General features: G+C 45.6%; 1 protein-coding gene across 1 annotated transcript in view; it reads right to left on the reverse strand.

The window, feature by feature from the left end:
* Positions 1-23,514, reverse strand: part of BIRC6 (baculoviral IAP repeat containing 6) — a 191,760-nt gene that overhangs the window by 66,539 nt on the left and 101,707 nt on the right. The window contains exons 52-59 of the mRNA XM_015425773.1: positions 23,141-23,397; positions 19,244-19,352; positions 14,705-14,926; positions 13,610-14,390; positions 11,420-11,563; positions 4,639-4,768; positions 1,312-1,443; positions 422-589 (exon numbers count right to left, since the gene is read on the reverse strand). Of these exons, the coding sequence (XP_015281259.1) occupies positions 422-589; positions 1,312-1,443; positions 4,639-4,768; positions 11,420-11,563; positions 13,610-14,390; positions 14,705-14,926; positions 19,244-19,352; positions 23,141-23,397 (1,943 nt within the window). The remainder of the gene's footprint in view (positions 1-421; positions 590-1,311; positions 1,444-4,638; positions 4,769-11,419; positions 11,564-13,609; positions 14,391-14,704; positions 14,927-19,243; positions 19,353-23,140; positions 23,398-23,514) is intronic.

Raw genomic sequence — 23,514 nt, forward strand, 5'->3', positions numbered from 1 at the left:
GTTTGGGATATACTTGCCCAGAGACTGTATTTACCGGCGTATAAGACGACCCCCCCCATTTCTGATAAGATTTCCCTGGGTTAAAAAGTAGTCTTATACACCAGAAAATACAGTATATTAGACAAAAACAGTTTCGTTCAGTTACAATAGGACTAGCAGTATATTTGAATACTGACTTAATCTTTATAACACTGAACACATTAGACTCTTCAATAGTGTATTATCATACACATTGTAGCACATTAGGCTGACAGAGTGTGACTGCCCAAGGTCACCCAGTGAGCTTCCATGGCACAAGTGAAGATTCGAACCTGAGTCTTTCACATACTAGTCTTACATGCTTATCTACTTATACCACAGGCTCTAGATTTAGATCACATCAGACTACAAGCATGCTGTCTCAAAAAAACTCGGGGATTACCTGGTAACAATTTATGGTAAAGGTGAAAAACAGGAACACTAATAGTTTTGCTGGAAGTGTCGCCTCCTGTAGAGGAACTGCCTACTTTATCTGCCATTACTCTGCCTCGTCTGGAAGGTGGACGAGGAGGTGTAGAGGACACTGCCCTCTTTGATTGTGACTTCAAACCTATAAAAAATAATATTCTAAGAACAGTAAAATCAAAGATGCTGTGCACATAAAAGGACCTTGCTGATGCAGAGTTCCACATGACACAGTCTCAAGTTTGAAGTGATAGTTCCTGAGTGTTGCTCCCTCTAAGATGAGTTAGTGTGAGCTAGCTCACAGTTTTTTAGCCTTCAGCTCACACATTTTTGTCTTAGCTCAGGAAGGATGGGCTCCAGAGCAAACTCATTTATGCAGTAGCCAAATTACTTGCTCACAACTTTAATGCCAGTAGCTCACAAAGTTGAATTTTTGCTCACAAGACTCCACAGCTTAGAGGGAGCATTTGGGCACAAATACAATTCCTTCTGGGCCAACCATACATGTAGGCACCAATGCTTGGTTGAGAATGTTGTTTAAAAGATGCTAGGCTGTGTACAACTCCGCATAGATAAGTGCCAAGCCCAATGTCTTATTATAATTAGCCCTAGCTATGTAACACATTCATCATTTTATTTCAAAGCACTGCATACTACTGTCTTCCAGTTTTTTGGCTAACAAATGCAAAGGCACAGCAGAAGGATAATGAATTATATTTCCTGTAGCCTTAAACTTACTAGATTTGTATATATTTTGTTTTTTGCCCTTCATTACCTGACCTATATTGGCCCATACTGTTTACCCTTAGGCCTCTTCTCCCCCATTTTCCTCAAAACACTTGAAAGCTTTAAAGAGTTAACACATACCAGAAGCAACAACAACACTGTAATTGTCCTGAAACCCATTTTCTGCTTTAACTTTTTCTTTTTCTTCATAGTTCTTTTTTTCTTTGTCTTCTTTTTGTTCACTAATTAACTTTGCAGTTATACTAGGGGTATCTGAAAAAACAAAATGTTATGTAAAATATCAAAATAATTATTTGAATAGTAGTTTGCTCAAAGTTAATGTATTTGCTTTTAATTAATCGATTCGTTTCAAGCCTTTTGCACTAGCACTCCATCCCTGTGCACATGTCCAATATAGGTGAACACTGTAAAATCAGGATTCACCAGCATCTACTGCATTGCCCATTGTTTGTGTACTAGATACCGCATTTACAAAGTGGCACAAAATTGAGGTGGACAGGTGTATGAATAGGGCCTGTCTGCTGAGATCCAAGCATGTAAGCAAAACAAGGTAAGGGCCTGTGCAAAATGGTGCTATAGTGGCTCAGGATCAAGAACCTAAATGCATCACAAAAATCACCTGGTTCATGAGCTGAGAGTCATACGATTACACTTGCAACGAACCTCCCACAAACCTCCATAGTTTTTATGGAGGTTCATGTGGTTTGTGTCGGCGGTTCATGCAGCAGATATGCTGGCACTGATCAATTAATTGTCAAAGCAACGGGGGGGGGGGGATGGACTTCTGTAGCCCTGGAAACACCCATAGTGGCCCTCCAAACACCAAACAAAAGAGGCCCTTGTGGGAGCCAGGGGCATGGAGGAAAGTGTGAAAAAGCCTGGTTCGGGGGTGGAAGGAGATGAGGGAGAGGTGGAGGAGGGATGCATCCTGGCAGCAGTGCAGGAGAGAGAGTTGAAGATTCGAGGCTTGGGGAAGAAAGGGGAAGGTGATCTCCTTTGATGGAAGCAGCCGGAGCTCTGGGAAACTGGCCCGTTGGACAGTCAGAGGGAAGCCAGCAGATGAGGCCAGGTCAGAAAGGAGGACCCCAGGAGGCCCAGAAGTTGGGGATCACAGGGTCAAAAGGAAAATAGGGGTGCAATCTCCCATTGGTAGCAAAGGAGAGTCAGCTGAAGACTTGCTGTGAATTTGGCATCTCTAGCCCATGGGGCTACCACATCACATCACCACACCACACCACATCACAAACCTCACAAAACAAACCAGTTCAGTAAATGGGAAGGTTCATGAAGGAAACTATCTGCGGGAAACAACAGCACACAACCAGGAACAACTTCCATTTTCCCAGTTTGTGCCCATCCCTAGTAGTGGCCTGGTTCAGCCTTGTACAGGTTGATTCTCTACACAGGACTATTATTTTGGGCTGATTACATGGTTACTTCATGTGCCAATGTCAACCCAATCCACTTCCTTCAAAAAGTAACTTAGTGGCCAGGGACAGCCAATCTTCTAAGTTACTGATAATAATGTATGACTCAGATCTGTGTTATCCATATTTATGCACCCAACTCCAAACCTCCTGATTAGCACAGATTTAGCTAGATCTATCTATCTATCTATCTATCTATCTATCTATCTATCTATCTATCTATCTATCTATCTATCTATCTATCTATCTATCTATCTATCTATCTATCTATCTATCTAATAACATTGGAGAGAAAATCAAACGCTGCAGGACCCCACAACTAAGGTCTCGTCAGGAAGACCTCTACTCCCTGATAGTAACCCTCTGAGAGTGTCCCTGAAGAAATGAAGAGAACCAACTAAGGGCGGTGCCCCTTACTCCCAGGGAGCCAAGCAGTCAATCAGGACCAAATGGTCAACTGTATCAAAGGCTGCTGATAGATTGAGAGGTGATTGTATAATGAAATTGAGAAAATACATATTTTATCATTAAATTATCATTAAAATGGAAAGCTGGAATTTGTATGGTGTCTTCCACACGCTGCCATCATAATATATAGCATGTATTTTCTATACAAGCACCACACACTTCCAGCAACAACTGATTCTATGCAAGCTGTATCTAAGAGTATATATATTATATATATATTCAGGGGTCACTTCCTAGAAAAAGAGATGCAGGAGCTCATTTGCATATGCCACACCCGCTGACAAAGGGCAGGCACGTTTAAAATGAGTTAAGGCATATGTAAATGAGTTTAAATCCCCCCCTTCCGAATATCTCCACAAAAGCGGAGAGGCTCAGGGGGAAAGGCAGGCGTGTCTGCCTCCCTGCCCTTCCCATCCCGCGGCGGGCTGGCTGGAGACGGGAAGGGCCAGGAGGCAGACATGCCTGGGTTCCCTGCCCGGTTTCCGGGGCACCTGGCGAAGGTTGGGCAGGAAACCCAAGCATTTAAATCCCCCCCCCCGAGTCTCTCCACAAAAGCGAAGAGGCTCAGGGGGAAAGACAGGCATGTCTGCCTCCTTGCCCTTCCCATCTTCCCAAAGCCCCAGGGCACCTGGAGAAAGTTGGGCAGGGAACCCAAGCCTTTAAAAAAAAACCTCCACAGTCCCTCCGTGGGCGGGGGGCAAGGCCTCGGCTCCTTACTGCCGGAGCACCACTCTGGGGCGCTCCAGCAGGAAATGACCCCTGTATATATTTAAAACCATGGTTTGCTGCTTTAATCTTGGTTACAATTCATAGGGAAGCTATTATTTAGTTGGCTAAACTAAGCTCAGCAGCTGGAATGTCCATACAAGGAAGTCTGCATGTTGCAATCAGGCATGGTGGAGAAGTCAGAAAGCTGCTTTAAGCACACTTTGCTCATATATCCTTAAATTAACGGAAACCATGTTTTGCAAACCCAATTAAAACCATGGTTTCCCATTATAATTTATGGCCAAGTCTTAAAAATGGTATGTAGATGTAAAAGCTTAACAGATTAAGGAAAACAAACCCATGATTAAGTATTATCTTCTGCATACAAATTCCATGGTTTCCCATTATAATTTATGGCCAAGTCTTAAAAATGGTATGTAGATGTAAAAGCTTAACAGATTAAGGAAAACAAACCCATGATTAAGTATTATCTTCTGCATACAAATTCCATGACCCAGAAAAGGTACAGGTTGAGCCATACTACACTTTTAAAGTATTAGCATCGAATAAACATCATGGGGTCCAATTATGAGTAATGCATGAATCATCTGTCAAAATACCTGTACATGCTAACCTATTCATGCTAACTTCTATGGGGGGGAATGGAGAGTTCTGTAGCCCTCCCCCCTTTCAAAGAGTAGGAATGAAAATATATGTGTATATACATTAATAAATAAAGGAAATGTTGGTTTCCCTGATGTGACTGCAACCAAAAAATAAATTTCCACCGAATATAATTAAAGGCCAATTTAAAAAATAATGATAAAAATAATATAGAACTTGCCTGACACACGATCAAGAACTTCTGCCAATGTTGTTGAGACTGGTAAGAGAAGAGTGCGAAACCTGTGTCCTGCCCCATACATTGGATGCTGAATTACATGACTGGTAGCATTAATTCTACCCTTGTACAACTAGAATTTAGGAGAGAAAGAGATATTTTAAGCATTCAGAAATAGTCCAACAACTATGTGTCAAATTGTTACAAATGAAACTCTAGGCCTTGGAAATATGACCCTTGGGCATGGGCACTATTAAAGTTATTTCAGATAACTATAATAATGGAGAAAAAAGACCAATGTTTAGAATTCTCAATAGCTAACTGTGTCTATCAGAGCTATCCATTTCAGAACACAGTATTCTAGAACTGAAGTATCTACACGGACACGGTCAGTAATCTCTACAGATTACTGTAATATGCTTTTCATGGAGTTACCTTTAAAAATGGTTTGGAAACTTCAGTTGGTCCAAAATATGGCAACGAGGTTTATTCATTTGTTTTATTTATACTCCAACTTTCTCAACAGGGACCCAACGTGGCTCATAACATTCTCCTGTTCTCCATTTTATCCTAACTACCCAGAGAGGTAGGATAGGCTAAGTGTTTGTGATGACCCAAGGTCACCCAACTAGCTTTCATGGCAGACTGGGGATAAGAACATGGGTTCTCCAGATCCCAGTCTAACACTTTAACCACTATACCATGCTGGTTATTGTCAGGGGGTAGGTACAGAGATTGGATCGCCTCTGGCTGCAAGATGTGCACTGGCTGCTTCCAAGAACAATTCAAAATGCTCATTCTTATTTTAAGGCTTGGGCCTGGATACTTAAAGGATTGCCTCCACCCATATTATTCAGTCTGCCAGTTAAGATCCTTTTCTGAAGCCTTGTTTTCTGTATATCTGTCTGCACAGGCGAGGTGGGTGGTGACCAGAGACAGGGATATTTTTTTTTAGTGGTGTTGCCTCACCTGTGGAATGCCCTCTGCCATGAGGCTCTCATCCGGTGCCTTACCATACTTTCTTTTAGGCACGAGGATGAAAAACAGGTTGCTTACCTGTAACTGATGATCTTCGAGTGGTCATCTGGGCAGTACCACACATGGGTGGGGCGCCTGCGCACAACCACACTGGAGAAACTTCTAGAGCTTGCCTCAGAATCTTTTTGGCAGGGTGTTTTCCCACTCTGGGGAGCAGGCATGCACTGCACATGCCTGGAATAGGGGAGAGAGCTGCCTCCTACTCAGTTCCTTCCATTGCTACAGGTAAGTCTCGACAAAAATTCAGGTAAGTGATCAAGAGATGCCAGCAGTGGGGAAGGCTGGGTGGAACTGTGAAACTGCACAGAAGACCACTCGAAGATCATTAGTTACAGGTAAGCAACCTGTTTATCTTCGTCGTGGTCTCTGTGCAGTCCCACACATGGGTGATTAGAAGAGCTGAACCAGGTGGAGGAGGGAACTGGCAGCTGGAAGAGACAATCAGCAGGTTAGGACATAGCAGCATGATTTCAATTTACAGGTCCTATCTGAAGAAGCAAAAGCAACAGGCAAAGAGAGATCGGAGTACCACCTGGCCAAATGCAGCATCCCGTTGAGCTCGAACGTCAAGTGCATAGTGGGACACGAAGGTCGATGTCGAGGGACCACGTAGCCGCAACACAGACGTCTTCCAACAGGACACCAGCTAGGAAGGCCGTAGAAGTTGAAACTGCTCTTGTGGAGTGAGCAGTGATACAGATGGGTAAGGGTTGGTTTGCCAACTCATAGCAAAGGGCTATGGTGGTAGTAACCCATTTCAACAATCTTTGAGAGGAGATTGGTTCACCCTTGGACGGAGAACCATAGGCAACAAAAAGCCTTGGAGACTTTCGAAAGGGCTTTGTTCGATGGAGATAAAAAGAGAGTTTCCACCGGACATCGAGGCAGTGCAGGGCTCTCTGAGGTGCGTCAGCCGGGTTCGGAAAGGAAGTAGGTAGAACAGAAGACTGAGATAGATGAAAGGCGGAAACGACTTTTGGTAGAAAGGAGGGATCTGGCCGGAGAACTACCTTTTCCTTGTGGAAAATTGTATATGGGGGATCTTGCCCGAAAGGCAAAAGGTCCCCCGAACGGGCGAGCCGTAGTAATAGCAATTAAAAATGCTGTCTTCCATGAGAGGAGTTGAAGATCCACCGAAGCCATTGGCTTAGCTATGAGTTGTGTCAAAACTAGAGACAGAATCCAGGAAAGCACGAGTGGCTTTCGAGGCGGGCAGAGACGAAGGAAACCCTTAAGGAAAGACTTTATCAGGTGGTGTGAAAAGACAGTAGAGCCCTGTATTAAGGGATGATAAGCCGAGATGGCAGCCAGGTGTACTCTTAGAGAAGAGTATGCAAGGCCAGATTCCTTCAAGAACACAATGTAGGAGAAAATCTCCTGTAGAGAAGTATGGGTCGGATCGAAGGAGTCTTGCAAGGTGTAAGATTGGAACCCTCCTCCACTTCAGACGATAGGTATTGCGGGTAGTCGGTTTCCTTGCATTAAGCAATACATTCGATACTTCAGGTGAGAAGTCTACTGTAGGATCTTCCATGCCGTCAGCCTGAAGAAGGTCATGTTGTGATGGAGGATCCGGCCTCGATCCCTGGACAGAAGATCCGGCACACGAGGAAGATGACAGAACCGTCCATTGGAGAGACAGAGGAGGTGAGGGAACCACACTTGGCGTGGCCACCAAGGGGTGATGAGGATGCAGGAGGTGGCGTCAGCCACAAACTTTTGAAGCACTCTGGAGATGAGAGGAAATTGGGGGGGGGGGATAAAATAGGGTCCCTGTCCATCTGTGAAGGAACGCATCCCCCAGAGACTGGGCGGTCAGCAGACCTCGGGTGAAGAAGAGGTGACAGCAGGCATTCTCCAAGGTGACAAAACCATCGACGGTTGGGTGATCGAACTCGAGGAAGACCAGTCGTAGATATCGGAGATGGAGAGACCATTCGTTGTCTTGTTGGACTGAGCGGCTCAAAAGATCAGCGTCTACATTCTGAATGTCAGGGATGTGTATAGCGGAAAGCATGGTGGAATGATGAAGACACCAATTCCAAAGGCGGATCGCTGCTGTGCAAAGGCAAAGAGAAGTGGTCATGCGCCTCCAGGGTCTTGCCATCGCCACCCGATGCTCGATGTTTCCCACGGCCACCAGGGATCGCTCTGCCTCGCACCGTCCTCAGCTCCACCAGCAAGACTCTGCCGCCGCAGCCGCCCATCGTCCTCTGCACCGCCGTCGCTCTGCACTGCCGTCCGCACAACCACCAGCCTCTTTTTTCGTCAGAGGTGGGTGCCCCCTACCCATCTAAGGGCAGGTACCCATTCGTCTACTTGCCGTGGATGTTAATTGGCTTTCGACCCGCTGGGTCATCGAGAGGTAGACATGCTTCTCCACAAGGGAGCCATTGAGATTGTCCCGGAGGCACAACAAACTCTTGGGTTCTACTCCAAGTACTTCATAGTCCCCAAACGAGACAGCGGATTGCGACCCATCATGGATCTTCAAGATCTCAACTGTTTTGTTCGCTGCAAGAAATTTCGAATGGTCACTTTACAGTCCATTCTCCCTCTTCTCCCCAAGTCTGGGTGGCTGGCGTCGATAGATCTTCAAGACGCCTATTTTCACATTACCATTTGCCCTCAACGTCGAAAATTCCTATGCTTTGTTGTCGGAGGAGATCATTACCAATACCGTGTCCTTCCATTCGGCCTCTCTACAGCTCCCAGGGTCTTCCTCCACTGCAAGGAAGTAGCAGGCGATGGCTGACGTTTATTGTAGTAAGGCCTCCAGGAACGGTATCGAGGCCTTGGTGTCAAAGTAGAAACTCCAAGGTTTCAAGCTTGTTTCCTGCTATCATCAACAGCTTTCAGAGCCTCAACCGTAGTGGAATGAAAAAGTCCTTTGCCATCGAAGGGCAGATCCTCGACTTTGAATTTGACATCTGTTTGCAGGGAAGTACTGTGAAACCAGGCATGATGGCGAAGTGCGATGGAAGAAGCGAGGACTTTAGAGCAGGTGACAGCATGACAAATAGAGTTGATCTGTTGCTTGGAAATTTCACAAATTTCAGACAAAGCAGCGGACAAAGTAAGGCGATGTTCCTCTGGGACAAATTCAAGAACTGGACGAACGGCAGTGGCTACATTAAAGGCATAAGCGGAGAGGTACGACAGATAGGTATCAATTCTAACGTTCACGGAAGCGATGGAGTAAGTTTTCTTGGCAATAGCATCAATCTTCTGGCCCTCACAATCGGGAGGAATGGACTGTCGAATGGGTTGTTTAGACTTAGAAGAGGAATGAACAATCATCGAGTTCGGTGGGGGCTGATTGAACAGGAATTTTACAGAAATTCTTGAACTTTATAAAGGCCATCATAATGTTTCAATATCAGAGTGACGGAGGCAGGATGGTCCCAAGACTCCTTGAGGACCGAAAGATGGATTGGAAGTAACAGAAGGATTGTCAAAGGTGGTAAATCCGCTTGCACTAACTTATGAATGACATCAGTCACTGCAGGAGTTTCAGTAGAACCCTGCACTTGAAGAGCTGTAGCCATTCGCGTAACAAGCTCCAAATAGGCTTTTGGGCCTTCTGTGGGAGAGATGGAACCCAAGCAATGGGTCTCGTCCTCGATAGGAAGGATATCGAGGTCAAGATCACCAGATACAGAATGGTCAGATACCTAGTCCAGGGAAGGTGACCGAAGCGGTTGAGAGACATCAATAGGTGTTTGGTCATCAGCGGGAGGACGATACTGAGGCTCTAATGGAGAACACTTTGGGGCATCCGCCGACATCGATACATCTAGAGGCTGATTGAGCCCCAGGGAATGGACTGAGGCCACCGAGTGGGAACGCCTGGAATAGGACAAAGTCGGCCAGCCTCCGTAGCGGTCAGTCTGTCCAAACTGGTCATAATGATCTCAGTGAGGGGTAGAAGACCTGGAGTAGGAGAGAGGGTAATATGCTCTATGGTGCCTGACATCTGGAGACCAGAATCTATAATCGGATGCCGATCTCGATGGAGAGGGCAAGCAATGGTAATGGTGTGGTCTACGAGTATAGCAGGACCTCAACCTGGATTGACTTCGCATTAAATGCTCCCTGTCATCCAAAGGGTAGATAGGCATATGGGAGTCTCAGGAGTGAGACAGAGAGGCACGACGAGAAGAAATGCGCTGTACAGGCGACTTTGAATGCCGACCAGGTGGAATATGCCCTGAAGGTGAAGACAAGGTAGGCGGCGGAGTCGGAGGCTGAAGGCTAGGCTTATGTGAAGGCGGAGCCGCAGAAGGTAACACCGGTCGATGTTGAGAGACCGGAGATCACTACAGGATCGCGCTTCAGAGCTGAAGTCGATATCGAGGGCTTCGATTTTGGTTTAGCCGATTGTCTTCGTGCTTTTTAGACTTATGCTTTAGGGGTTTCGCATTGTCGGAGTGTTTTTGCGGAGCAGAAGACTGGGACGCGACTGAAGACATCTTAGAGTGCAAAGCTGCCTTGAGGAGAGACGTTCTAAGTCAGGACACCCTATTTCTGCGGGCCTGACAGGTAAAGTTTGCGCAATGGGGACAGAAATCAATGCAGTGAGACTTGCCCAGGCAAAACAAAGAAAGATCGTGGCCGTTGTTGGAAGGAAGTTTGGCTGGGCAACGGCGACACATCTTAAAGAATTTTGTGCGTCCCATACAAACACCTCCCCGGCCAAGGGGCGGACAGAAACGAAAGTGAGGAAAATAGTAAAGTTCTTTTTTCCCACAGGAGAATAAGTAGGAATAAAGAGAAATAAGAAGAATAATAAGATGAAATCAAGTAGAAAAGTACTCAGCTGAGGCAATTAGAGTGACGCTAGCGAGGTGTGAATACGAAGGCAGTCGAAAAAGAGCTGAGTGGGAGGCGGCTCTCTCCCCTGCTCCAGGCATGCGCAGTGCATGCCTGCTCCCCAGGGCGGGAAGAGAGCTTGCCAAAAAAGACTCCTGAGGCAAGCTCTGGAATGTTCTCCGATCGAGGTTGTGCACAGGCGCCCAAGCCATGTATGGGACTGCACAGAGGCCATGACGAAGATCAGTAACAATTTCTAATTGTCACCTGTTAACTTTTCAAAACAATCAGAACATTTATTTAAAACGTATAGTATGGAATTTCTAACTAAAACAAGAAGACACACAAAACAGAATCAAATGAAGGAAAAATATCCCATCAGGGCTTGGGACCAAGGTATCTGAAGGACTGTCTTCTCCCATATATTCCTGCCCTGGGAACTAAGATCAGAAGGAGAGACCCTCTTGACTGTCCTATTGACTAAACAAGCTCATCTGGGGGGTACATGAGAGATGGCCTTTTCAGTGGCAGTCCTACAGTTATGGAACAACCTTCCTAGGGAGGAGTACCTGTCCCCCTGATCTTAGTTTTTCTAAGTTAGTTTTTCTACCTATCAGCAGTTTTAAACTAATTATTTTAACTAGCATTTAAATACATTTTATTGTATGTTATTTTTGTTGCAATTCACAAGGCAGCTAACAAATATTTTAAATAAAAAATAAAAGAAATTGCAGGTGTAGGCATCACGCTACTGTGGTTGAAGAATGTTTCTCTAAACTATCCAAAAAATCAGGGCTGGAAAACATTTCAAATACAGTACTTTAAGCATAGGTGCTAGTCAGGTCCAAATAACATCAAATGTGAACAATCACTAAGAATCTAGATATAAAGATAGTCCCAGCACTGCAGCAGACTTGAATAAAACAAGACTTACTGGGCAAGGTGACTGAAGGAACATTGTCACTTTTTCATCTTCCAGCATCAACTGCAAAAATAGTCTTCTAATAAACCCTGAAATGTTTCCAGATGTTGGGAGATTGCTTCTTTGAGGAGAGGAGTGGAAGAGGTCACAGAGAACCTACAAAATGAATAAAGACAATCTTGATGATAAGTTATGAACTATTACACACACTTTCACATAATTTTAAACAGTGGTCAGAAGACTGGTCTTCTACTCATTTTCAAAGCTAGCAGGCCTTAAGCATCCTCAGCTTATGTCACAGTATGGTTTCAAATTACAATAAGAAGTTATATAAATAATTTGGAATATCAAAATATATGTAAAAATTGCCATTTTTAAAATTTGGTTCTATTTAAATAAACATTTAGATTTTAAAAGAAAGGAGTTGGCAACTGGTGAGGCGGGCTATATCTGGCTTTCCCCAATATTTGCTGTAACTTGCTCTTCTTCACTGAACTTTAGGGCTGCACAAGAGGACAGGAGCAGAGAGATGGCAGGCAGTAGCAGAGTGCTCCAAGTAAGAGATGCATTCAAGAATCCTCTGCAACATACACGCTCATTTCATATGGGGCAGCCTGACACGTAGGAGTGTGCATTCGGATCTACATGAGCCGAAAATTTACCCCAAAACATACCTTATCAAGATTTTTGAGTATATTTTGGCATACCAAAGATATCTGGGATTTTTTTGGAAAATGAAACAAAACAAATCCCCCCCAAACCCCCGGATATATCCAGGAAGATCAGCAAAGCCCAAAAAATAGCTCAGCCACTGGGGAGTAGTCCCCCCGCGGGCTCAGCTGTTTTAGGCTCTCTTGTGCAGTCCCTTTAGATGGGTTCATTTAAAGGGGCAGCCCCGGCCTCGGCTGGGAGGGCGGGTTATAAATCCGATATTATAAATAAATAAATAAATAAATAAATAAAGAGCCTGCAAAGCAGCTCAGCCGGCCAGAAGCAGTCTCCCCGCAGGCTCAACTTTGGAAGCTCTTGGGCAGTCCCTTTAAATGCACACATTCAAAAGGACTGCCTGAGAGAGCATGCAAAGCAGCTGAGCTGGCTTGGAGTGGTCTCTCCGCCAGCTCAGCTTTGCGCTCTCTTGGGCAGTCCCTTTAAACCCACACATTCAAAGTGACTGCCTTAGAGAGGCTGCAAAGCAACTGAGCTGACAGGGAGACTGCTCCCAGCCAGCTCAGTTGTTTTGCAGGCTGTATTCTGCAGTCCCTTTAAATGCACCCTGTTTAAAAGGACTGCAAAAGAAAACCCAAAAAGCAGCTGCTTTTTTGTGGCTTTGCCACAGCTGGGTTTTTTTTTTTTGTTCCCCCCAAAGGTCCATTGGACTTGAAAAAATCCAGGATCGAAAAATGCTGGATCTGAATACTTTACTGGTATCTGGATCTCGGATTTTTCAGAAATGTTTCAGAAATCCTGACATTTTGGGGGGACCAACAGACTCAAACAGAAAAATATTGATTTTTTTAAAAAAAAAATTACACACCTCTACTGCTGAGTTCAAAGTGTCACAAAGCTCTTGCATGCTGCTTCTGAACTGGCTGATGCCGCTACACTGCACTAAATGAAGCTGTGCTTATTCATGAAGGAGTTCAGGCTGTTACACAAAACAGCTCTATCCATGCTATGAGGGGGATCTACACTGGCTGCATGCAGACATGATGCTAAAATCAGATTATGCATGAACCTCACGCGTGCCTTTGTTCCTCCCTTCTGCCTTCCCTTCTCACGTGGATAATCTCAGATAGAAAATAATTTTCATTATCTATGGCATACAAATGCCAGGCGTATAAATTAACTAGAGTTAGTTTCACCCTAGAAACAGCAGTTCTAGTCCAGGATTTAATCCAAGTTTAGAATCCTGTCTGTGGGGAAGAAACATGTCTGCATTTGTACATCCTGGGCTACTGGAGTTAATTTTTAACTGGGATTGTCTTCATCAGAAGAGAGGTGGGAAGTGCATGCAAGACCAGATCATATGCACAGCTACTAGAGTCTCCGCAATCCTTTTCAAATAACGAGTGCCTCCAAGTACACTGCTCTCACCGTAGGCACAAGGACAGATCTGGATGCCTCCAGCCCACCAATATTTTGCTGATCATTCAGATCCAAACAATCAATATTACCTGTACAACAGATTAATTCTTTTATTACCTGAGCCATCAGTCTCTGGTTATTAGGATGGCAAGAGATGCATTGCAAGAAGAATGCAACTGTTGCATTTTCAATAGCAGTTCTTTGCTGAGTGGTCAGCCCTGTTCCTGAAGCTGAAGAAAATAAGGTAGGCTTAGCACTGGTCTGTTGTGTTGCCACACCATGTCCTCCAGAAGTAGCACCAGAATGACACAGGAGAAATAAAAGTGCTGTCCACAGTGGGTTGACTTCAGAGCCACCCAACCAGTCCTTCATAAGGTGGCTGTTCCCAACTTCTGTCAAAAACCTGAGAACAGGAGCAACTAAGTCTGCTGTGATGGGCATCTTATTAAAGTGCTGTGGAACATGATGTCTTCTGAGCCGGTCTTGGGAATTATCTGTTGACTGAGTACTGCAGTCATAGGTAGAGGTATGGTTAAAGCAGAAACTAGCAAGGCTTCTTACAAGTAGCGAGGGCAAACCTGAGTCCAGTAGCTGTTTAATAACTTCAGGAGACTGGGATGAGGCAGCAAGGGTGGCCAGGTGAGACTCCGTTAGTGCAAGAGGTGCTTGTGCATTTTTAGAGTCATCCGTTAGAGATGAACTAAGGTCCTGTTTTTTGCTATCATCTGTCATAGACAGTCTATGTTGCAACTGTACAGGGGGAGGAGTGATACCCATCCAGCCCATGAGTAAGGAGAAATAATTTGGGTGAATGTGGCACATTGAACAAAGAAGACTGTCAACAGCTTTCTTCAAAACCATATTGCAGGGAAGAGACATGGACCAATTAAAGAGAGACCTAAGGACAAGGAGAAAAAGGTATATAGATAATGTGCACATTTCTCCTAGCTAATTTAAAAATCATATATATACACACGCACACGCACACGCACACATACCCCATACAATCATACTTGATATACCAAGCACAAGCTGCAGGATACATAAAACAGTAATACTGTCGATTTAATGCCATGGAACCTATGTCACCAAGAAGTCACATGTCGAACAGCTGCAATGGATTCTGGGCACTGCAGAAGAGCAGTGAAATGACCAACAAGGGTGAAGGAAATATAATTTGCTACATCGGCCACAAACACTTAAGTTACTTACTCAAAAAGCTCTCTGTTCAGCAATGCTGGTAAGTCATATTCTACGAGCAATTCATAGCTATGCCATAAAATTGCTGCTACACAGTGCAAATGGGAAGGAGATGGCATCAGAAGACCATATTCTCTTGTAGAACTGTTTGGACAGACATAGTTGATTCGGCCACTTTTTTTCATAGCAGCTACTCTTGCTGAATCACTGACCCACTTCAACAGGGCTTGAATTCTAGGAGAGGGACACATTAAACAAGGTAAAATCTTTTATATTGTTTTATATATTGGAGAGGAACTGGCCTTTGTTAAACCAGTAAATTTCAGGCAGCAAACAAACAAAAATAAGTCTTCACATAACTCACTCAAAAGATTAAATGTTTCTGTAATCCTTAGATGACATCCACAGCATTCAAAATTTAATTGTTATAAAGATAAGACTTCATGACTATAGTCAAAGAAACTCAATTTGAGTCCAACTGAACAGGAAGCTATTAGCTTCAATTTTTTTAGAAAAATAGTGCAACTAAATTAAGTGATTTGTGAATAGCGTTACTCGTGGTTAGGAATCTAATACATATAATTGCCCGAACACATTGGCACTTTCCATCTCTCCCATTGGCTCTGCTGTGCACTCCATCAGCTAATCAAGAGTACTCGCATGCCATTGGCTGGGTGCTGGGTCCACTCCTCTTCCTCACCCACTGCTGCCTCAGCCACTGTTCCCTGTCAGAATAAATTGCCAAAATGGCTGTCTCTCCGGACGAAGACACTTCTACTGCTTGGCTCCTGTGGGACTAACTTTTCCCTCAGTGGCTGTTGCTAGGCAACCAAGCTTGGTTCTGTCAGTAAAAAGGCAAAGCCAGGAGGCCCTTTCCAGGCTTTTGTGGTAAGCTCATTGGGGCCAGTCCTGACTAGGATTGCCAGCTCCAGGTTGGGAAATTCCTGGAGACTTTGTGGTGAAATTTATGGAAGCCAGGGTTTGGGGAGGGGAGAGGCCTCAGTTGAATAGAATGTCATAGAGTCCACCCTCCAAAGCAGTTATTTTTTCCTGGGGAACCACTGCTGCCATTCTCCAGGTGAGGGCTGGAGATCACTTAGAATTACAACTGCTCTCTAGATGGCAGAGCTCAGTTTCCCTGGAGAAAACGGCTGCTTCACAGGGTGGACTCTGTGTCATTATACCCTGATGAGGTTGCTTCCCTCCTGCTTGGGTCCCCACTGTGGAGAAAGACTACTTTTCCTAGGTAGAGGCTGCAGGTGGTGGTGGGAAGAAGGAAAGCTAAAGTCAGAGGGGCAGATAAAGGTAGGTTGATGGATGGCTTGGAAGGATAGGGTTCCCACCTCCAGGTTGGGAAATTCCTAGAGATTTGAGAGGTGGAGCCTGGGGAGGGTGGGGTTTGAGGAGGGGTGGGCCCTCAGACAGGTACAATGTCATAGACTCCATGCTCCAAACCAGCCATTTCCTCCTGGAGTACCATTGTTTCCAATTACCACGTGAGGGCTGGAGATCCCTCAGAATTACAACTGCTCTTCAGATGGCAGAGATCAGTTCCCCTGGAGAAAATGGTAAGCTCTGTGTCATTATACCCTGCTGAGGTCACCCCAGCAAATTGACTGAGTGCCCAAGGCCAGGGCATCCGCCCAGAGCCTCTTTCTAGAGCTCATTGTATTTATATCCACAACGGGCCTTATTTCTAGTTATTTTTATAATGTCTCGAAGATACTACCTTGCATATCATTGGCAAGTGCTTTTGGCTCGATACAGAAGCTGAACAAGGGGGGAAAGAAGGTCGGGAAGTGTTTATGTATGAGAAAATCCATTTTTTGAAAATGATACACATAAAAATACTTCAAAAATATCAGCTATGTACACATTTATTGATATTTTTACCATCAATACCATGAACACAAAACTATAAGATTGCATAACTAAAAATCCCCAGACAGATGTATCCAAGTGAGGTACCTACAAGAACCTCCACGGAACCTCCACTGTATCCTCTCCTCCACTGTTTCCTCTACCCCCCCCCCCCCCCCCCCCCCCTTTTCTGGCTTCCTTTTCAACTTCTGCCCCTGTGTATCCAGCTTTCCCTCATTCTCTATCCCTGAAAGACCTGAGAAAGTCTGGCTGGGCTGAGTGGTGGCTGGGCCAAGTTATGCGATGGCTGCTGCTGTTGGGTCAGGCTGAGTTGTACGCATGGTAAGTTTCTGGCAGCTGCTACTGGGCATGTCCCCAGCATGTTCTCTCCTATCAGGGAACATAACAGGGGAGGGGGATAGGACCTTTTCCAGGGCTGTTTGGGCCTCTCGGTCCTACCTCTGCTTTCCTCCATAGCTTTGCTTTACAGAAACCAGGCTCTAAAGGGCTTGGCAATATTGTTTGGGGTTGGTAGGCTTTGTTTTTGTTCTTTTCTGAAATGTTTAATCCCCCAATGTATTTTTTATGATTTCCTGGCCTCCTGGGGCAGGCTATTCCACAAGGTGGGAGCCACAACAGGGAAAGGGGAACAGCAGTCCCGGAGACACCTTGAGTGTGGGGTGCCTCAAGGGGCAGTTCTTTCCCCGATGTTGTTTAACATCTACATGTGCCCCCTTGCCCGGAGGTGGGCTTGGGTGTCATAAATATGCAAATGACACCCAGCTATCTGATGTTGGGCGGCCGGTCGGTCTCTAGTCCAGAGGATCTGCACCGGGCGTTGCAGGCCGTGGCTGGATGGCTCCAACTGAGCTGGCTGAAGCTAAACCCAGCGAAGACGGAGGTCCTGGGCCTGAGTCGGGGTGGTCTGGGGTTGGGGCTCCCACTCCCGGCCTTCGATGGGGTGCCTTTGGTGCCAGCGCCAGAGGTTAGGAGTTTGGGAGTGCTCCTGGACTCCTCATTAACGATGGAGGCCCAGATGGTAGCCACTGCTAAGTCAGCTTTTTTCCATCTTCGGCTGGCTCGGCAGTTGGTTCCCTTCCTCGACCGCAGTGACTTGGCCACAGTGATCCATGCGATGGTCACCTTGAGGCTAGACTACTGTAATGCTCTCTACATGGGGCTGCCTTTGTCAAAATCCGGAAGCTGCAGCTGGTGCAGAATGCTGCAGCCAGACTGCTGATGGGTCTTCCTAGCCGGGACCACATCCAGCCGGTGCTGAAAGCACTGCACTGGCTGCCAATAGCATACCAGATTCACTTCAAAGTGCTGGTTCTTATCTTTAAAGCCCTATATGGCCGGGGTCCAACATACGTAAGGGACTGCCTTTCCCCATATGTTCCCCCATGGGCACTACGGTCGGGGACACAACATCTCCTGGCGATACCAGGCCCAGAGCCTTCTCGGGGCGGCTCCTGCCTGGTGGAACGAGCTCCCAGAGGAGATCCGGGCCCTGCGGGACCTTGTGCAGTTCCGCAGGGCCTGTAAGACGGAGCTCTTCCACCAGGCTTTCAAGTAGGAGCCGCCACCACTACCGCACCATCGTTATGTTCCATCAGTATTGTCTGGCCCTGGGGAAGGGGGAACGGCAGTGTCGTGTCGAACTGAGAGCATTGAGTAGATGTACCATCTTGTAACATCGTCTTTGTGGAAGATCAGACTGGAACAGCTAGAGCACTTATCTTGATGTATGTAGTAAGGATTTTATATGGTTTTAATTTGTTTTATGTGTAGACGTATGCCAAACTGTGAGCTGCCCTGAGCCCACACAGCGGGGAGGGCGGGTTATAAATTGAATTTATAAATAAATAAATAAAATAAATAAAGTGCATGCATATGGGCAGTTGGTGATTTTTGCCCATTTGCAGGCTGGCACATGCAGAAACCCCTGCTGACATGAGCGAAGTTGTCATGGCAAAGCATAGGAATAGAAGCACGGCCACAAATAAGAGGGGCCAAGGACATGAAGGTCTTTGTATGTGATAGGCAATGCCTTAAAACTGAGCTGGATAACAGATGGGCAGCCAATGGAGTGTCTGCAGAATGGGACTAATATGCAAGTTTAGTCTAGCTCCTGCTAACAGCTGAGCTGTGGCATTCTGGACCAGCTGGAGTTTCCAAGTTGATTTTGAGGGGAGACCAATGTACAGAACATTACGGAAGTCTAATGTCAATGTTACTGTGGCGTGGATCCAGGTGGCCAGGTCAGCTGTATCAAGGTAAGGAATCATCCTGTGGGCTAGGCTGAATTGGTAGAAAGCCTTTTTTGCAGCAACATTTACTTGCTTTTCCAGTAATAAACTTGGATCCAGTATGACCCCAAGGCTGTTAACTGAGACAGGAAGGGTCAGTTGAACTCCACTAAAAAGTGGGGAGAAGAATGTCCTTCAAGATGTGCTCCTTCCCAACCAGCATTGCCTCTGTCTTTCCAGGGTTTAGTTACAATTTGTTCACTTTTAACCAGTTAATCACCCATACCTTCACCCCCAAACACCTGGCAGGCCAGCTTTACGCACCCCATGGTGTGTGTATAGAAGCTATACAATTAACCATAGCCAGATTACACAGAAATACACTATAGCTTCTTTACATTGGATTCCATTTGTGCATATATAAACAAAGCAAAATATTTACCTATCTTTTGTTCCAGGGTCTTGAGTGGTTCCAAGTTGATAGAGAATATCAATTGTGGAGTCTGATGATAGCCCATTTAATCTTCCAAAAAGCAAAGGACTATTCAAGTCTTCCCACATGGAAAGAAAATTGAAGTCTGATTAAGGGTGAGTGAAGAAATCCGTGTCAGAAAATGCTTTTTAATTGTCTGGAAAAAAACTCCTGACTAGAGATGGGCATGAACCTAAAAATGGAGGTTTGGTCTGGGGCAGTCCACGAACCAGACACAAACAGCCCCGCCTGAACCGAACTGGTCCAGCAAGTTCAGTTCCTCCTGTTTCCCAGCTGCAGCCCTGGAAGGGACTTCCCTTCCACCTTTCTCCCAGCCACCAGCTCACCGGGGCCTGGGAGAAAGGGGGGGGGAGAATCACCCAGGAAGTTTAAATGCCATTTCAACCTAACAGCTGAGCAGCAGATCCTGCACCACTCAGCTGTTAAGTTTAAAGGGCTGGCAGCCAATTTAAACCTAACAGTTCAACGGTGGACCTCGCACCATTTCACTGTTAGGTTTAAATGGCTGGCCCCAAACAGCCAAACCAAACCAGTTAGGAAAGCTAAAGCTCAGTATGAACTTAGGCTAGTGAGAGATGCTAAAAACAAAAAAGGGTTCTTTTCTTATGTTCAAAGTAAGAAAAAGAGCAAGGACATGGTAGGCCCGTTGTGGGGACAGGAAAGTGAAATTGTAACAGGTGATGAAGAGAGGACAGAACTGCTCAATTCCTACTTGTTCTCAGTCTTCTCTTGCAAGGGAAACGGTGCTCAATATGGCAAAAACAGAGCACATGATGAGGGAAGGGAGTTGCAGCCCAGGATCAACATAAGGGTAGTACATAAACACCTAGTTTCTTTAAATGAAACTAAGTCCTTGGGGCCAGATGAGCTGCATCCAAGGGTACTAAAAGAACTCGCAGATGTAATTTCTGAGCCTCTGTCCATTATTTTTGAGAATTCTTGGAGAATAGGTGAGGTGCCAGAAGACTGGAGGCAGGCAAATGTTGTCTCCATCTTCAAGAAAATGGGGGATCCGGGTAACCACCGATCCATCAGCTTGACATCTATACCTGGGAAGGCTTTAGAACAAATCATCATACAGATCGTCCTTGAGCATTTAGAAAGGACGGCTGTAATTACTAAGAGCCAGCAGGGGTTTCTGAAGAACAAGTCATGTCAGACTGACCTTATCTATTTTTTTTGAAAAAGTTACTACCTTGCTGGATCAGGGGAAAAACAGGTTGCTTACCTGTAACTGATGATCTTCGAGTGGTCATCACACCGATAGGTTTAGTGTGCCTGTGCTGAACTTGTCAGTATCGTAGAAAGCTTAGAAGGATTTTTGCACCAGCTCCTCGGGCATGTGTAGGAACCCCGACCACGCATGCCCAGAGGGGCAGGGCTCGGACATCCCACCAGTTCCTTCTGACTGCTGCAAGTCCAGACTATAAAATAAAAGACCAAGCCTGGCAGCAGAGGAGAAGGATGGGTGGTTGGTGTGAATGCACAGATGACCACTCAAAGGTCATCAGTTACAAGTAAGCAACCTGTTTATCTTCGACATGGTCTCTGTGCTTCACACCCATGGGAGATTAGCAAGCAGTAGCCTACCTGGAGGAGGGTGTTGGCAGGCTGTCAGTGCGAAGCGGTAGATAGGATAAGGCGACCCAACTCTGTCCGACTGGAGGTGTGGACGTCAAGTGCATAGTGTTTGATGAAAGTATTTGGTGTTGACCACATAGCGGCCCTGCAGATGTCGGCAAATGAGACACCCTTGAGGAAGGCCGTGGACATTGTTACAGCCCTTGTGGAATGTGCACGAAGTGGACCAGGAAGAGGGCTTTTAACCAGAAGGTAACACAGACGGATTAGTTCAACAATCCATCTTGAAAGCCATTGAGCTGTAATTGTAGTGCCGATCTTATGCGTGGCATAGGACAAAAACAAGCGAGGACTCTGCCAAATCTGTCATGTTAGGTTCAAATAGAAAACGAGCGTGCGCCTAACATCCAACGTATGAAGAAGGCGCTCCTCGTTGTTGTTGGGATTAGGAAAAAAGTCCGTCAGGAACACCTCTGACTGGAGGTGGAATTCAGAGATGACCTTGGGGAGGAAGGATATGTCAGGAACCAAGTGGACGCCGTTTGGCAAAAAACAAAGATACAGCGGATCATGTCGAAAAGCCATCCTCTTTATCAGGTCACCATAGTTCTTCTTATTCTTAGCTGGAGTAGAGGATGCAGATTGAGGTATCGGCACAGAACGCTTTGATGTCGACTGAGTTATGTCGGAGGCTGATTTCTACTTTGGTGCAATGCCGACAGTCGAAGATGACGACTTAGGTGGTTGTTCAGAGTCCATTGTTTCAGCCGACAGGGCAGCAGGTGGTGCGAGAGCAGATTCAAGGAGGGCCACCCGGAGTCACGGCACTCTGTTCTTTCATGTTTGATTTGAAAAGTCTGCACAATGTGGGCACGAGTCAGGGCGATGGGACTCCCCCAGACAAAGAATACAGAGCGAGTGCCAGTCAGGAGGCGCGAGCTTGCTGCCACAAGAGGTGCACCATTTAAAAAAATCCCCACTTCTTCGCCATACAAAAAGAATTAAAGCGAAGGGAAAAACAGGAGGGGGAGGGAACGGGCGCCCGATGGCGGGAAAAATAGGGGAGAGCACCTTAACGAAAAACAAGTCTTCTTAAAAACACTCCCCTCACAAAAACAAAAAAAAAATTTTTTTTAGATAACAAAGAAACAAAGAAAAACTGAAGAAAAATAGTCATGAAAAGGAAAACTGAGCAGAGGAAAAAGCTTTCCACAGAGAAGATCTCACCGACCAACGAAGAAGTGTTAACAGCGCGGCAGTCAGAAGAGAACTGGTGGGATGTCCACGCCCCACCCCTCTGGGCATGTGTGGTCGGGGTTCCCGTGCATGCCCGAGGAGCTGGCGCGAAAATCCTTCTAAGCTTTCTATGATACCAATGAGTTCAGCGCAAGCACGCTAAACCTATGGGTGTGAAGCACAGAGACCACGTCGAAGATTGCTGTAGACATAGTTTAGCCTGATTTCAGTAAGGCTTTTGATAAGGTACCATATAATATTCTTGTTGACAAAGTTTTGGGCTAAACATTAGGAAGAACTTCCTGACGGTTAGAGCGGTTCCTCAGCGGAACAGGCTTCCTCGGGAGGTGGTGGCTTCTCCTTCTTTGGAGGTTTTCAAACAGAGGCTAGATGGCCATCTGAAAGCAATGCGGATTCTGTAAACTTAGACAGATCATGAGAGGGAGGGCAGGAAGGGTTGCCTCAGTGCTTAGTTCTTGTGGCCCTTACACACCCAGGGAAATGCTGATTGCCAATTTGGGGCCAGGAAGCAATTTTTCTCCAGGCCGTTTTGGCAAGGGATCCTGGAGATTTTTTGTCAACTTCTGGGTGTGGAACAGCGGTCACTGCAGGTGTGGAGGTATTTGTGAATTTCCTGCCTTGTGCAGGGGGTTGGACTAGATGACCCTGGAGGTCCCTTCCAACTCTATGATTCCATGATTCAAAAGTCAGGTAAATTTTCGGGGAAGGTGCCTTCCCTGATCATCAGCTCCTGAGCTCTGAACTGGGCCAAGTTTGTGCCAAATTTTGGCTCATGAGCTGGTTCATGCCCATCCCTACTCCTGAACCTTATTTAAGAATTATATTACAGCGATAAAGAAAGGCTTGAAACCATAACAGCAAAGTGACTTACAAGGTGAAGAACTTACACAAGTATATTGTTGAACTTTCATGATTTCTAAATACATCACTTTCTACATAGCAACATCAACCTTCTTTAGTCACAAGATTATTGCTTAAAACGAGATACACAGCAAGCTATTTTCATACCTGTAGGATCACTTCCTGATGCAGAGCAGTTTCTTAAAAGAATGTCTATCAGCTTCAGGCCTATCCTGGTAGACTGAAGTCCAATTTTTACAAGCACAGCCTCAATGTTTGGAGAATGCATTCCACAATATGGAGACATCAACAGTGCAGCACAAGTCTGCAACAGATTGGCTGTGGGTGCTGCCGCGCTAGCCATCATTCCTTCTAAATCACTTATGTGAGTGAGACAGTGATGCAACAACCTTAACCATCCAATGCTGAAAAATAAAATAAAAGAAACGAAGTTGGGTCTATCAGGTTATAGTTGCCACAGATGACATAGCTGAACAAGACTCCAGTGACAGCATAAGAATCTAGTCATTGATGGTCAAATG

This window comes from Gekko japonicus, unplaced genomic scaffold (genome assembly GCF_001447785.1).
Source record: "Gekko japonicus isolate JY-2015 unplaced genomic scaffold, Gekko_japonicus_V1.1 scaffold1887, whole genome shotgun sequence".
In the NCBI taxonomy this organism is placed as follows: Eukaryota; Metazoa; Chordata; class Lepidosauria; order Squamata; family Gekkonidae; genus Gekko; species Gekko japonicus.